The sequence below is a fragment of the Drosophila mauritiana genome, chromosome X, assembly GCF_004382145.1.
Source record: "Drosophila mauritiana strain mau12 chromosome X, ASM438214v1, whole genome shotgun sequence".
Taxonomy (NCBI): Eukaryota; Metazoa; Arthropoda; class Insecta; order Diptera; family Drosophilidae; genus Drosophila; species Drosophila mauritiana.
Window position 1 is genome coordinate 5,318,566 of NC_046672.1, and position 15,031 is coordinate 5,333,596.

At 41.1% G+C, this 15,031-nt stretch overlaps 1 protein-coding gene across 3 annotated transcripts in view; it reads right to left on the reverse strand.

The window, feature by feature from the left end:
* Positions 1 to 5,665: 5,665 nt before the first annotated feature.
* Positions 5,666 to 15,031, reverse strand: part of LOC117148145 (diencephalon/mesencephalon homeobox protein 1) — a 30,645-nt gene continuing 21,279 nt past the window's right edge. For 2 of the 3 annotated variants that reach the window (XM_033315374.1, XM_033315376.1), the window contains exons 4-6: positions 8,060 to 8,249; positions 6,293 to 6,965; positions 5,666 to 6,153 (exon numbers count right to left, since the gene is read on the reverse strand). In XM_033315374.1, the coding sequence (XP_033171265.1) occupies positions 5,883 to 6,153; positions 6,293 to 6,965; positions 8,060 to 8,249 (1,134 nt within the window). In that variant the 3' untranslated portion in view covers positions 5,666 to 5,882. The remainder of the gene's footprint in view (positions 6,154 to 6,292; positions 6,966 to 8,059; positions 8,250 to 15,031) is intronic. The other variant, XM_033315375.1, reaches the window with a different exon arrangement.

Sequence of the window (15,031 nt, forward strand, 5' to 3'; positions counted from 1 at the left end):
TATTTATATCGGAAAATCAAAAAAAATATTTTGGCAATAATTAGGAATTTCAGATGGGCATTTTAATCATAACTTGACTAAAACTGATCATAAAGATAAAAGAATAGCTGTTTTGAGCAGCTAATTAAGAAGGAAATTAAATACGAGCTCAACGAGGTATGGCTTTCTATATTCAGACAATTACTATTAAAGTTGTGTGCAAAAAACTGATTATTTTATATCGGAAAATAAAAAAAAATATTTTGGCAATAATTAGGAAATTTCAGATGGGCATTTTAATCATAACTTGACTAAAACTGATCATAAAGATAAAAGAATAGCTGTTTTGAGCAGCTAATTAAGGAGGCTATCCAACCCTATCATTTTTTGACGGATATAGGAAAACTTATTTTTGGTCAGATTTTCTCATTTTTGGTAAGGGGTAACATCATCAAAATTTGCAAAAAATGGCCAAAAAATAGAATTCCCATTTGTGGACACAGTTCGTTTGGAAATTTAAATACGAGCTCAACGAGGTATGGCATTCTATATTCAGACAATTACTATTAAAGTTGTGTGCAAAAAACTGATTATTTTATATCGGAAAATCAAAAAAAATATTTTGGCAATAATTAGGCAATTTCAGATGGGCATTTTAATCATAACTTGACTAAAACTGATCATAAAGATAAAAGAATAGCTGTTTTGAGCAGCTAATTAAGGAGGCTATCCAACCCTATCATTTTTGACGGATATAGGAAAACTTATTTTTGGTCAGATTTTCTCATTTTTGGTAAGGGGTACATCATCAAAATTTGCAAAAAATGGCCAAAAAATAGAATTCCCATTTGTGGACACAGTTCGTTTGGAAATTTAAATACGAGCTCAACGAGGTATGGCATTCTATATTCAGACAATTACTATTAAAGTTGTGTGCAAAAAACTGATTATTTTATATCGGAAAATCAAAAAAAATATTTTGGCAATAATTAGGCAATTTCAGATGGGCATTTTAATCATAACTTGACTAAAACTGATCATAAAGATAAAAGAATAGCTGTTTTGAGCAGCTAATTAAGGAGGCTATCCAACCCTATCATTTTTTGACGGATATAGGAAAACTTATTTTTGGTCAGATTTTCGCATTTTTGGTAAGGGGTTACATCATCAAAATTTGCAAAAAATGGCCAAAAAATAGAATTCCCATTTGTGGACACAGTTCGTTTGGAAATTTAAATACGAGCTCAACGAGGTATGGCATTCTATATTCAGACAATTACTATTAAAGTTGTGTGCAAAAAACTGATTATTTTATATCGGAAAATCAAAAAAAATATTTTGGCAATAATTAGGAAATTTCAGATGGGCATTTTAATCATAACTTGACTAAAACTGATCATAAAGATAAAAGAATAGCTGTTTTGAGCAGCTAATTAAGAAGGCTATCCAACCCTATCACTTTTTGACGGATATAGGAAAACTTATTTTTGGTCAGATTTTCTCATTTTTGGTAAGGGGTTACATCATCAAAATTTGCAAAAAATGGCCAAAAAATAGAATTCCCATTTGTGGACACAGTTCGTTTGGAAATTTAAATACGAGCTCAACGAGGTATGGCATTCTATATTCAGACAATTACTATTAAAGTTGTGTGCAAAAAACTGATTATTTTATATCGGAAAATCAAAAAAAATATTTTGGCAATAATTAGGCAATTTCAGATGGGCATTTTAATCATAACTTGACTAAAACTGATCATAAAGATAAAATAATAGCTGTTTTGAGCAGCTAATTAAAAAGGAAATTTAAATACGAGCTCAACGAGGTATGGCTTTCTATATTCAGACAATTACTATTAAAGTTGTGTGCAAAAAACTGAACTGAAAAAAAATATTTTGGCAATAATTAGGAAATTTCAGATGGGCATTTTAATCATAACTTGACTAAAACTGATCATAAAGATAAAAGAATAGCTGTTTTGAGCAGCTAATTAAGGAGGCTATCCAACCTATCATTTTTTGACGGATATAGGAAAACTTATTTTGGTCAGATTTTCCATTTTTGGTAAGGGGTTACATCATCAAAATTTCAAAAAATGGCCAAAAAATAGAATTCCCATTTGTGGACACAGTTCGTTTGGAAATTTAAATACGAGCTCAACGAGGTATGGCATTCTATATTCAGACAATTACTATTAAAGTTGTGTGCAAAAAACTGATTATTTTATATCGGAAAATCAAAAAAAATATTTTGGCAATAATTAGGCAATTTCAGATGGGCATTTTAATCATAACTTGACTAAAACTGATCATAAAGATAAAAGAATAGCTGTTTTGAGCAGCTAATTAAGAAGGAAATTTAAATACGAGCTCAACGAGGTATGGCATTCTATATTCAGACAATTACTATTAAAGTTGTGTGCAAAAAACTGATTATTTTATATCGGAAAATCAAAAAAAATATTTTGGCAATAACTAGGAAATTTCAGATGGGCATTTTAATCATAACTTGACTAAAACTGATCATAAAGATAAAAGAATAGCTGTTTTGAGCAGCTAATTAAGAAGGCTATCCAACCCTATCACTTTGACGGATATAGGAAAACTTATTTTTGGTCAGATTTTCTCATTTTTGGTAAGGGGTAACATCATCAAAATTTGCAAAAAATGGCCAAAAAATAGAATTCCCATTTGTGGACACAGTTCGATTGGAAATTTAAATACGAGCTCAACGAGGTATGTCATTCTATATTCAGACAATTACTATTAAAGTTGTGTGCAAAAAACTGATTATTTTATATCGGAAAATCAAAAAAAATATTTTGGCAATAACTAGGAAATTTCAGATGGGCATTTTAATCATAACTTGACTAAAACTGATCATAAAGATAAAAGAATAGCTGTTTTGAGCAGCTAATTAAGAAGGCTATCCAACCCTATCATTTTTTGACGGATATAGGAAAACTTATTTTTGGTCAGATTTTCTCATTTTTGGTAAGGGGTTACATCATCAAAATTTGCAAAAAATGGCCAAAAAATAGAATTCCCATTTGTGGACACAGTTCGTTTGGAAATTTAAATACGAGCTCAACGAGGTATGGCATTCTATATTCAGACAATTACTATTAAAATTGTGTGCAAAAAACTGATTATTTTATAACGGAAAATCAAAAAAAATATTTTGGCAATAATTAGGAAATTTCAGATGGGCATTTTAATCATAACTTGACTAAAACTGATCATAAAGATAAAATAATAGCTGTTTTGAGCAGCTAATTAAGAAGGCTATCCAACCCTATCATTTTTTGACGGATATAGGAAAACTTATTTTTGGTCAGATTTTCTCATTTTTGGTAAGGGGTTACATCATCAAAATTTGCAAAAAATGGCCAAAAAATAGAATTCCCATTTGTGGACACAGTTCGTTTGGAAATTTAAATACGAGCTCAACGAGGTATGGCATTCTATATTCAGACAATTACTATTAAAGTTGTGTGCAAAAAACTGATTATTTTATAACGGAAAATCAAAAAAAAATATTTTGGCAATAATTATGAAATTTCAGATGGGCATTTTAATCATAACTTGACTAAAACTGATCATAAAGATAAAAGAATAGCTGTTTTGAGCAGCTAATTAAGAAGGCTATCCAACCCTATCACTTTTTGACCGATTTAGGAAAACTTATTTTTGGGCCATTTTTCGCATTTTTGGTAAGGGGTTACATCATAAAAATTTGCAAAAAATGGCCAAAAAATAGAATTCCCATTTGTGGACACAGTTCGTTTGGAAATTTAAATACGAGCTCAACGAGGTATGGCATTCTATAATCAGACAATTACTATTAAAATTGTGTGCAAAAAACTGATTATTTTATAACGGAAAATCAAAAAAAATATTTTGGCAATAATTAGGAAATTTCAGATGGGCATTTTAATCATAACTTGACTAAAACTGATCATAAAGATAAAATAATAGCTGTTTTGAGCAGCTAATTAAGAAGGCTATCCAACCCTACCACTTTTTGACGGATATAGGAAAACTTATTTTTGGTCAGATTTTCTCATTTTTGGTAAGGGGTTACATCATAAAAATTTGCAAAAAATGGCCAAAAAATAGAATTCCCATTTGTGGACACAGTTCGTTTGGAAATTTAAATACGAGCTCAACGAGGTATGGCATTCTATATTCAGACAATTACTATTAAAATTGTGTGCAAAAAACTGATTATTTTATATCGGAAAATCCAAAAAAATATTTTGGCAATAATTAGGAAATTTCAGATGGGCATTTTAATCATAACTTGACTAAAACTGATCATAAAGATAAAATAATAGCTGTTTTGAGCAGCTAATTAAGAAGGCTATCCAACCCTATCACTTTTTGACGGATATAGGAAAACTTATTTTTGGTCAGATTTTCTCATTTTTGGTAAGGGGTTACATCATAAAAATTTGCAAAAAATGGCCAAAAAATAGAATTCCCATTTGTGGACACAGTTCGATTGGAAATTTAAATAAGAGCTCATCGAGGTATGGCATTCTATATTCAGACAATTACTTTTAAAGTTGTGTGCAAAAAACTGATAATTTTATTAAAAAATTTATTAAACAGAAATTATTTTTTATTATATCTTTTATGAAACTGATAAAAAAGATGAAAAATATACCAGGAGATCATTATCAGTAGCAGGTTTTTACTGGAATCCCAATTCGCCTAGTAGTTCAAACGTTCGGATTTTTGATAGCAGGCGTACATAATCATAATCAACAGATTGACACCAATCTTGGAAATATAAAATGTTAATGTTATGTTACCGTAAAATATTTACGAAAAGTGGTTAGTTAGATTTAAAACAAAAAGAAATTGTTTCTCGTCCTTGGCACTGATGTCTAGAATTAAATTCAATCGACTTTTATCAGCTTCCTATTTATCGGAGAATTTTGTTTGATGTTCCCCTGTACATTGGGCACGTATGATTTGTCATTTTATTTTGGACAACAACGCGTGGCGGAAAATGTAGGGGAATATATTTCAGGAACTAAGATTCCAATGTAAAGCCGCGTATAGATTCAAGGTGAACTCGAACCTGGGCTCCAATGAAAATTCAGTTTGGACGATGTCTCAAAGTGACGGCATTTAAGCGCACTGAACCATCGCAGTCTTCCAAGTAATGTTAATTAGGTTAGCGATACTTCCTTGCCGACGCTAGTCTCACTCCCATCGATGCACTGCTTTGCCGACGACTCTCCCCAACGTTAGATGGCGCTTTAGCTTCATGGCGTACTCTTTGTCGTGTAATGTCGATTTGGAGCTATGTAGAGAGACTCTACATCTGCAGGGCAATTTACATGTTACACACAGTATGCATTTGACAATTAACTTTTGTGTTCGACATTCGACTTACCCCTGTAGGAATCTCGCAGTCGACTGTCGTCTTACTTATGACATTATACATTGTAATCTTACATTCTACTTATGACCCACACATAAATATTATTTTCGGAAATTATTCATCATTTAACGAGAATAAAAGATCCCATTTCAAAAAACAATTATATTGTCCAAATAAAAGACACCAGATTATTTGTCACATATTCGTACTTTTATTTCAGCCATTGCTGTTAACTATTTTATATATTTGTTGGTGCCCAAATTTATGTTGGAAAATAAAAAAATATTTTCGCTGATGAATTTATTAAAATATTCCGATTTTGTATTTTTACACCTTGAAGCAGACTGTTTAAAATGCTGCTGTTTAAAATTACTGTTTCGATTACAGATGTAATGCTCCTTAGGTCTAGTAAAAAAAAGGGTTTTCGTCTCATTTTTGGTTTGGTGTGTTTTGGGATCATAGCATTTGCATTGGGCAGCTTAGATTAAGTAAACTGGTTGGGGCTTCCGTTAGGCCTCCTCGTAGTTTTTCATTGATCCCCCATTGGCGGTCAGCTCCATTTTCACATTGACTTGCGGATTGACGGTCGAGTGGGCGGGTGGAATGGGAATCGGGCTGTTGTTGTTGTGCTCCTCGCTGAGCTTGAGCATATCACTTGGGTCCTGGATCTGCGCCTGACCCTGGGCGAACCGACGCACCTGCAGGAAGAGCCCACCGTTGTTCAGGAGTCGTGCCTGGTGCTCCTGCGCCTTGGCCCTCAAACAGGCGATTGAGTTGTTTCTGCAAAATATAAGTACGTATTTCAATTTGATGCACTCGCTGGCAGGTGGGAGTAAAATAAGAGTATGCAGTACATTTGATAAACAAATAATTATGTAGCATACTCCCGGACACCCTCGTGTCGAGCGCTCTGTGTCACCTGAAGGCATCCGGATCGTGTTCCATGAGGGCGGCAGCCAAGTTGTGGGCATGCAGTCCAGGTGCTGTCGCCGTGGCCTGCTGTTGCTGATGATGCTGCTGCTGCTGCTGCTGCTGCTGTTGCTGATGTTGCTGCTGAGCAGCTGCTGCTGCCGCTGCCACGGCGGTGTTCATGATCATGTGGAAGTCCTTGCTGGAGGCAGCCGCGCCGGCACCAGCGGCATTGGCGGCGTCCAGCAGCGGATGATAGCTGGGCGGGGCACAGCCACTAACCGCCGCGCCACCGCCCAAGTAGAGCGACGCCTGTTGCTGCTGCTGCTGCTGCAGTTGCAGGTGCTGCTGCTGCTGCGGCGAGGGCGAGCCCAGCTCGATGTGGGGACTGCCGGAGCTGTTGGTGGTGGACGCCCCTGTGGGTGTGGTGGCCGCCGAGGAGGCTGCTCCCGCATAGCCGCTCGTTGAGGTGGGCGGCGCCGAGGTGGAAGCGGAGGTGGGGCAGCTGCTGGGCGCAGGACTGACGACGTTAAGCGATTCGGTGGAGGAGCTAAGGGCGTGGCAGCGGGAGCGGGAAAGATCCTCCGAGTGGGCTGACTTCGATCCAGCCGAGTCCTCGTGGTCGCTCACCCCCGAGTCGTCCTTGAGCGCCGACTGCGCCTCAATCGACTTGCGATGCATGCCTATCGGGGAAAAGCAAGTTCGTACATAAGTCAGTGGTATGCACTTTAAAATTAAGGGGAAAGTTGGGATTATCAAATAAAGAATGTTTGTTGGATAAAAAAAAAGCGTATGATATTCTTTGCATGTATTTCAGGAATGTGCGTAAGTAAAATGTTAAATGTGAAATTCGGTGCTGTCACAATATTGAATTTATAACAAATTTAGAGCTCACAGTCGCACGCCGGCGGCCCCATCAATTGCCAACTAATTTGACATATCGACTTAATTAAAAACTATTCCTGTTCCGATTGCGCTGATTCCCCCGGCGCAGGACCCGCTAAGTCCTCGATAAGCCACTTAAGTTCGAGCAAACCTTTGGCCACGGCTACTTGGGAATTAATTATCGAGTCGGCCTGGTCGTAAAGTTCGCCGGAGCAGACAAAACCACCCAGTCAGTCAGTTTACCGCCACCCCAGCAATGGAAATAGATAAACGATAAATGCCAAATAAAACGGGAATTCGGTGGCGAACCCTCATCCTGCGTCCTTCGTTCTTCGTCCTTGTCGCGTGTGCATTTTGCATTTATTAAGCGATTATTAACGAATAAAGGAGCCCAGTCACCCCGAACCAGCGACACTTGTGAGCGGGGAATACCCGGATAATCCGCAAAGTCATTCCCGGGAAATGTGCGCAACATATGACGGCAATAGCGGAAAAGCGTCGTTGGACATGCTCGCCAAATATGCTCACAATTCTCGACCCATCCGCTATATCTATCCGAGTTTATAATCCCCGAACCGTGGTCCTTTGTGCGGCTCGAAATTTAATTAAACCCTGCTCAAGGCTCACAGATTCATATGTGTGCGATCTGTAGAACATCGCATTGAAGTGAAAAGTCTGGCGAATAAAATAGATTTGCTCAAAGGACCAGGCTATCAATGACGACAGGAAGCCAGATTAAAATTAAAATCATATATACGAACTTCTAGTGCGTAACTACTTTTTATCAAATCATAGAACATGGCAAAACCAAAATGGGAGAAAGCGATGATTGGGGGTGCTGATGGGTCTTAGCTGGCTAGTTTGATAGTTTTGATATGATTGTTGCATTTACATTTCTGCTCCATACCTAGTAGCCAGGGCGCCACCGCGTCGTTGTCCTTGGCCGACTTGAGGATCGTGTCCGGCAGCGGGAGCGAGTGCCGCACCATGGCCCCATAGAGTCCGTACTCGGCCATGATCGTGCTGCCGCCCCAGACTTTCTCCGTCTTGCGCCACTTGGCGCGTCGGTTTTGGAACCACACCTGCAAAGAGAAGGAACACGATGCTATTAGTACTACATTTATTTCGGAATTGTTGCATTTTTCTCTGCGTGTATTATTTAAACATTAAACCGCGCTAGCCATTCGCCAGCTCTTCCGCGTAAAGTGTTTCGCCATATGGACACCGACCTCCTCAGTGGCCAATGGCTATCAACTCTAGTCGTTGGGAAAATGCAATGCAAATTGCGAATTATTAAATAAAAAGCTCATTCAAATTGAAAAAATGTAAATGGAATGTTTTTTAAATGCTAATACTTGGACCATAAACCTCTCAGCTGCCCCAAATACTTATATATATATATGTATATGTAGACCTTTGAGGCAGTGGCGTGGCTTACACGTAAAAGAGGGGATTATATCACGAACCTTTTGAACTTTTACTTGGGTTTTGCTTAATATTATTGCTAATAGATCCCTTAAAAACAACCAAGTTGAGTTAGAACTTTATGAATTAAGTACATCTTAGCAGTGGATTCCAGAAGACCCAACGATGGTTGGCAACATCAATGCCACACCATCGACATCCCACTCGCTGCCACTCCACACATAATGGCAAATGATATACATATTCGCATATAAGTGACCAAATTAGATTATCTTCCGAAACATTAAACCGATTCTCAGCCGGCAACAACAAAGATAATAATATGAAAACATTAAATGTTGTTCACAAAAGGCAAGCCAGACAACCAGACAACCCGACCAGCAACAACAACTGTCACAATAAAAGGATTTGCCACACAGACGAGCGGCCAAAGGATTCAAATTCAGCATGAACCACCCTCGGAATCCGGCATCCGGACCCTCTGCACTGAAAAAGAAGTCATCATTTTTCTGGTCCATCAAATCGTTTAGTTCTGCTATTAGTCATGTACGCAAAAGGGGGAGGTTCAGGGGCAGGGTCTGTCAGGGGGGAGGGGGAGGGGGGAGTGACAGGACAGGACACCAAAGATTGCCCAGCAATGTGAAATCGACGAGGACGAAGGAAAGGAGCCCGAACTGAAGTGGCTCTTGGAAGTGGCGGCAAAAGGAAGATTTATAATAAAAAAGCAATATATGCAAAGTAGGCAAAGCGGGCAAAATGGAAAAATGGAAAATAAGGGGGTGCTATGTTAAAAGCTGGCGACTTCTCTCGCCCAGGAATTCGTTGGCCAAGAATCAGGCACCGAAAGGCCAGGAGCCCAGCCAAGTTCCAAGTTCCAAGTCCCAAATCCCAACCTTAACCTCACGGATTGAGCAAATCGCGGGTTAAGTGGGCAACTGGGCGTGGTATTCCACCCAAAAAGTAAAAAAAAAACCGAGAAAAAACTGAAAAACAAGTTCGGCGCGAAACGAAGATAAAGTGGTTTGGCTTGGGGCTCTGTCACCAATTCTTGGTTGCCTACCAGGAGCCCCATAAATCTTGGACATCCACTTTCTGAGAAATTGGCAGACCCGAATTCTGACTTCCGAAACTAAATGCATATATTTCCCAGGCAGCCACTCAGTGCGTTGCGTTGCAGCCCGGAAAATTTGCAGCTCGTCGCCGATTTTTTGGCAAAGTGCCGCCTATTTGGAACACTACGTTTCAGCAGTTTAGGTTCAGTTGGAAAGATTCAATAGCTAGGTCAGAGTTTATTATTTTTAAAGAAAATCTTGAGTCAGAATAGGAGCCACTTTTGTCGAAATTCTTACAGCTATGTCTCGCACTGTAGCGAGTGTGACTCAGCGTGCGATTTAGTTGGATTACTCAGGCGTGGAGCTGCAAATAAATCCGATATCCGGTCTCTGAAATTACCCTCCACTGTTCCCCGGATGTCAAATTAATTTCCACACACACACACACCCGGATACTTTGTTCCTGGCAAGGATCAGCCTCCGAATTTGGACCCTGCGGCTCGGGAGCTTGGAAGCTCGGGAAGCTCGGGAACTGGGGAGCCTTGGGAATCGGGATCTTGGCCCTTTCTGGCTGCAAAATCAAATTAATCCGGTTTGTTATTTCATCATGCAACGTCAACGTCACCATCATCAGCTACAACAACAGACAAAAGGGCTGCTGCAGCAGCGGCTCCAGCAGCATTTTGCAATAATAAATGGCAGCACACACACAGTGGCACGCCCGGGTGTAAACAATACGCACACACACACACACAGATGCACACAGATGCACAGACACATAGATACACAGGCACACAGATACGAGAGCCTCTGCCAAAGGAGCGGAAAATTTCATTAACAAGGCACACAGGCAGCAACGTGGAAGCACGACAGCAAGTTGCAGGTCCGGAGGCCAGTGGCTCGTCTGATAATTTAATCAACTCTCATTGAATTATATCATTTTGCAATTTGGAGGCCCGGCAACATCAACATCCCATCATCCAGATCCAGCTCCAGCTCCAGCTCCAGCTTCAGCTCCAGCTACAGATCCAGATACAGACCCAATCATTCAGTCATTATGATACCGGAGTGGCGACCGGAAAAGCGGGGCCGGCAGTTTCGGTAGGGCTCTTTGAGTGCGGAAATCAAAGAGGGAAATGCCATAAATTTCCAAAACGGAAATGCGCCACAAAGTCGATTTGCTGGGGCCTACAAAGGCGGCGTGGAAAATCCAACTAACAGCTGTAAACAGCAACGCAATAAGCGAATAATATATATATCATTGTGCTAAGTGGTATTTTAAATTAGTAAATATTTAAAACATAAATGGTAAAATGCGATAGAATCGCATCTACTTGCAGTAAATCAACTCCGAATCGATTAGGCACTGCGAAAGCCCTAATCGCAATTTTAATCAATTGATGCGAACGCAAAACATCCACCAAACGAATAATCAGGGAGCAGATAATGCCAACCACTTTAATATAGATAACAGCTTGGACAATCTGCCGCTAAATGATTACTTGACCATTCCCGTCTCAACTTCGATTCCAATACGCTGCGAATCACGACATCAATTTGCTGATTGAAAATTTATTATTATCCTTGGAGGGACGGCGGCTGGCGGAGATTGGGGAAGGGGGGCGTTGACCAGGAAGGGGTGAATAGTTCGAAGGACATTTTTATGGGGCGCAACCGAAGGGGCCACGCCCCCTTGTCCGCTTCGTCCGGTTGGTGGAAATGGCTTTTGATTTATCGAACATTCTGCTGGCTGCCCAACCGAATTTGACCGATGGCAAAAGTGATTCCTCGGGGATCCTGTATGGGAGCACTTAACTGCGGATCCATGTTTATATTTAATTCATTTATGCTTTCCATTTTGCAGTTTCTGTTTGTGGAACATATCAATGTACCTGCATGGCACTGGAAGCAGAGCATCCACTTTTTCCAATGATGAATTGTCAAATTGTCAAACCAATTTGCCAAAACTCCAATGGTCCACTGGACGCGCACAAAAGGTCAAAAGGACAGGCCTGCTGGCCGTTGTCGGCATAATTAAAATATTGGTAACCAATCAAAGATTCTCAATGGGTTGGGCCTACGCCTGCCCGCCACCCTGCCCACCTATCGAAATCAAAATGAAAAGGGATTTTCAGGCTACCTGTGCCCGGGTATTATGGATGCGGATTGCTGGCTTGTGGGTGGCGAATATTTGCTCACTGGGGCTGCAAAATTGCGAATTGCAAATTGCATATGCAACGGGTCGCAGGACTCGTCGTCCTTTTCAGGTGACATGTGCACCTGTGCATTCGATTTTGCCCTGCATTCGGGCGGGAATTTGCCTTTGAGTTCGTGTGCGGCCTTTATTGGTTTACTTCATCAACTCGAACGACTGAGTGGTTGGGTGGCTTACGGGTGCTTCGCTGGAGCATCGATGGGTGGCTGTGGGTGGCTGTGGATGTGGGTGGATGTGGATGTGGAGCGACTACTACTACTACTGCCAAGTGGTTGCGAGTCAGTCAGACCGGCGAGGCGTGTGGAAATTTCATAACGACAGTCCGCAGTTTATATGCAATATTCAATTGACATTCGCGGAATTTGGTTTTCAAACTTTGAGCAAAACGGGTACTTCAGCTTTTAGTCAAAGTTTGAAACTGACTTTCGTTAGATATATAGCATATATATATAGAAAGAGCTAATAACAACTTACTTAATTACACAAAATAACATAAAATATTCAATGGTTCATATTTGCGCTATATATTGGCAGAGTATCCGCGGAGTCCTTGGAGTTTTTCCCCAGTTTTCCCCCCTTTTCAGCGCCTTTGTCTCTAGCATCTTTCCACTTTTTTCGCTGGAACTTCAATTTCCAACTTTCATATGAGTTTAACGCTCGCGAACTTTTTCGCTCAAAAGAAGGCCGAAAGCTCGCCGAAACGAAGGGGCGGGGCAGCGGACTTTTCAGTTTTCCATATCCGGATCCGGATTAAGAAATGTAAATGCGAAATGATTTTTTGGTTTCATCTCGTTCCGTAAGTCGAGTATTAATTTGCGCAAACGGAACTAAAGGCTTGACTTTGGTGTTCGAAAAAAAGGGGTAAAAGGGAAACGAGGTCCAGTGGAAAAGTGCACATGTGAGTCGGACGACTCTTGTTAATGACCTTTACTCGACATTGAGCTGGCTGTGGAATTGCCATGGCCGCCGAACTATTAATTACGTCCAAACGATGTTTTAAATGCCTAATGATTAATGAACCGATTTTCTAATTACGTTAGCCGATCTCTGGGCTTTCCGACGGGGGCGTTTTGTGGGTGGTGCAATGCCAAAACTCGACTCAAACAATTACGAAACAATTAGGGTATGCATTAAGTAATCCGGCCAGTTTAGTCGCTTGCCCATCGAGTGGTTGTTTTAATTGGAAAATCCCCATTGAACTTGCTGCTATTGCTATTAAATATACATTTTTTTGTTTGTGTTTAGTTGCTAGTTGCTTTTCCGAACGTTGAGTTGTCATTTCGGGCAAACTTGCCATTAAAAATGGCCATAAATCTCTGCCGCAGGGATTCGCATCCGAAAGCGAACCAAAAACGTGCTGCCACAAGCTTCGGTTTCCCAGTTGAGTAGTTATCATCATCGCAAATTGGCAAGTGCACGTGGAACGCGTGTCTACGCAGCAGGTTGCCCTTCGTTGTGAGAACTGTAGCAATTTGTTTGTTTGTTTTCCAGTCTTTGGTTCTTATTTTTTTTTATATTGTATATTCACTTCCCTTCGACTTCCGAACGGACAAAGGGTTGCTGCTGTGGGGGAGGATGGAAATCGCCCCGCTTGCCCCGGAAAAGCCCTTATTCGCTCGTTTGTTTATGATTAACGCGCGCTAATTTCATTCATTTCGCACTCAATGGCCTCGGCTCTCTCGGGATTTTGGTGCACACTTATGCTTATTGGATTTACTCGAGCGTCGTTGTCAGGGAAACCGCTGGCAATGGGTGGTGGTTTCGGAGATTGAGGCCTCCTGGTCTCGGCTCGGCTCGGTTTGGGGTGAGCGAGAACTACTAAGTAGGTAACTGCAGGACGAGTCCTGAATTCACACGACCGGCGACCGCAATCATTAAGCGTGGGTTCCCGGTAAGGCGAAGCTTGCGGCCGGCTGATTGGACTTGACTTCGAGGTGTCGGGATACTGGGAAATATAAACCCCCCCCTCGGCCGAATCACTCGATCGGGGAACTAATAATCTTATTAGAATTAATGATGGAATTTCCAATTTGCGGCGACAGGCAGCTGCCGGCGATTTAATGTTAATAAGTCCCGCGTTCCTCGAGTTCCTCAAAATAGGAATTCCTCGCCGGACGTGCGGCAATGCGACCGAGTCCTGTGACACAGATTACGAGGCGACCGAGCGGGTTAGCCGTTCCATTTCCTTTTCCATTTCGTTTCCCTTTTTGCTCGGCATTTTTTCTCTCCTTTGCCTTAAAGTTGCCCCGAGCTTGATTTGTTTGGCTGTGAAATTCCCAAATCATATATACAATAGGAGTATTACTTTACTGGCTAATGTGATGATATATGAATAGAATGCATTCCAGCATTCACTCAACATCTATTCAACGCGCATTAAATTCGCACATTGCTGCCAGTCAACGCGTACTTTATCGCTATTATCGCGATTATCGTCGTCATTATCGCTGCCATCTCGATAATCAAGGCGCTCGATGGCCGATTGACCCAACAATCGAAGACGCAACTGCAGGTGTCTGTCGATGACAGCAGTCGCTGTTGTTGCTGCTGCTGCTGCTGTTGTTGTTGTGGTTGTTGTTGCCGTTGTCATCATCATTTTCATTAATGGTAAACCAATCATTTTTCAATTATATTCGCCGCTGGATACAAATTGTCTGATTTGCGTGTGCCAAACCAAAGTTGAATCGTGGCAGGCGCCATGCCACGCCCACCGCTGGAGACCCCCAACGCCCACTCCCCACCCCCACCCCTCCCACTCCAACCATGTTATTTGTTGTTTTGGCGCACACCTCACGCACCCAACCACCCACTCACCACCCACGGGAAACCCCCCGAATCGCCTGTGTCTGTACCCTGTAGATACAATATCTCTTAGCTGCGTTCTAGAATTGCGCACAATTTTTGTCTCTCAGATTATTAAATATTTTATTCTAATGTCACCTTGAATAATTATTCGAATATAGAGTGTTAATATGCCCTGCAAACGAGCTGCAGCGCAGTCCGTGTTCGCCTATGCCCAGTGGCTCTAGTAATTTTTTTGTGAATTTATTTTGCATTGCGTCAAACCAATTGGAGTGTCATCGGCAGAAGGAATCGCCGCGTGGCGCCACGCCCCCCCGAATTGCAACAGTTGATAAAGTGCACAACTTGTGCGGGTTAAGTTGCGCCATGG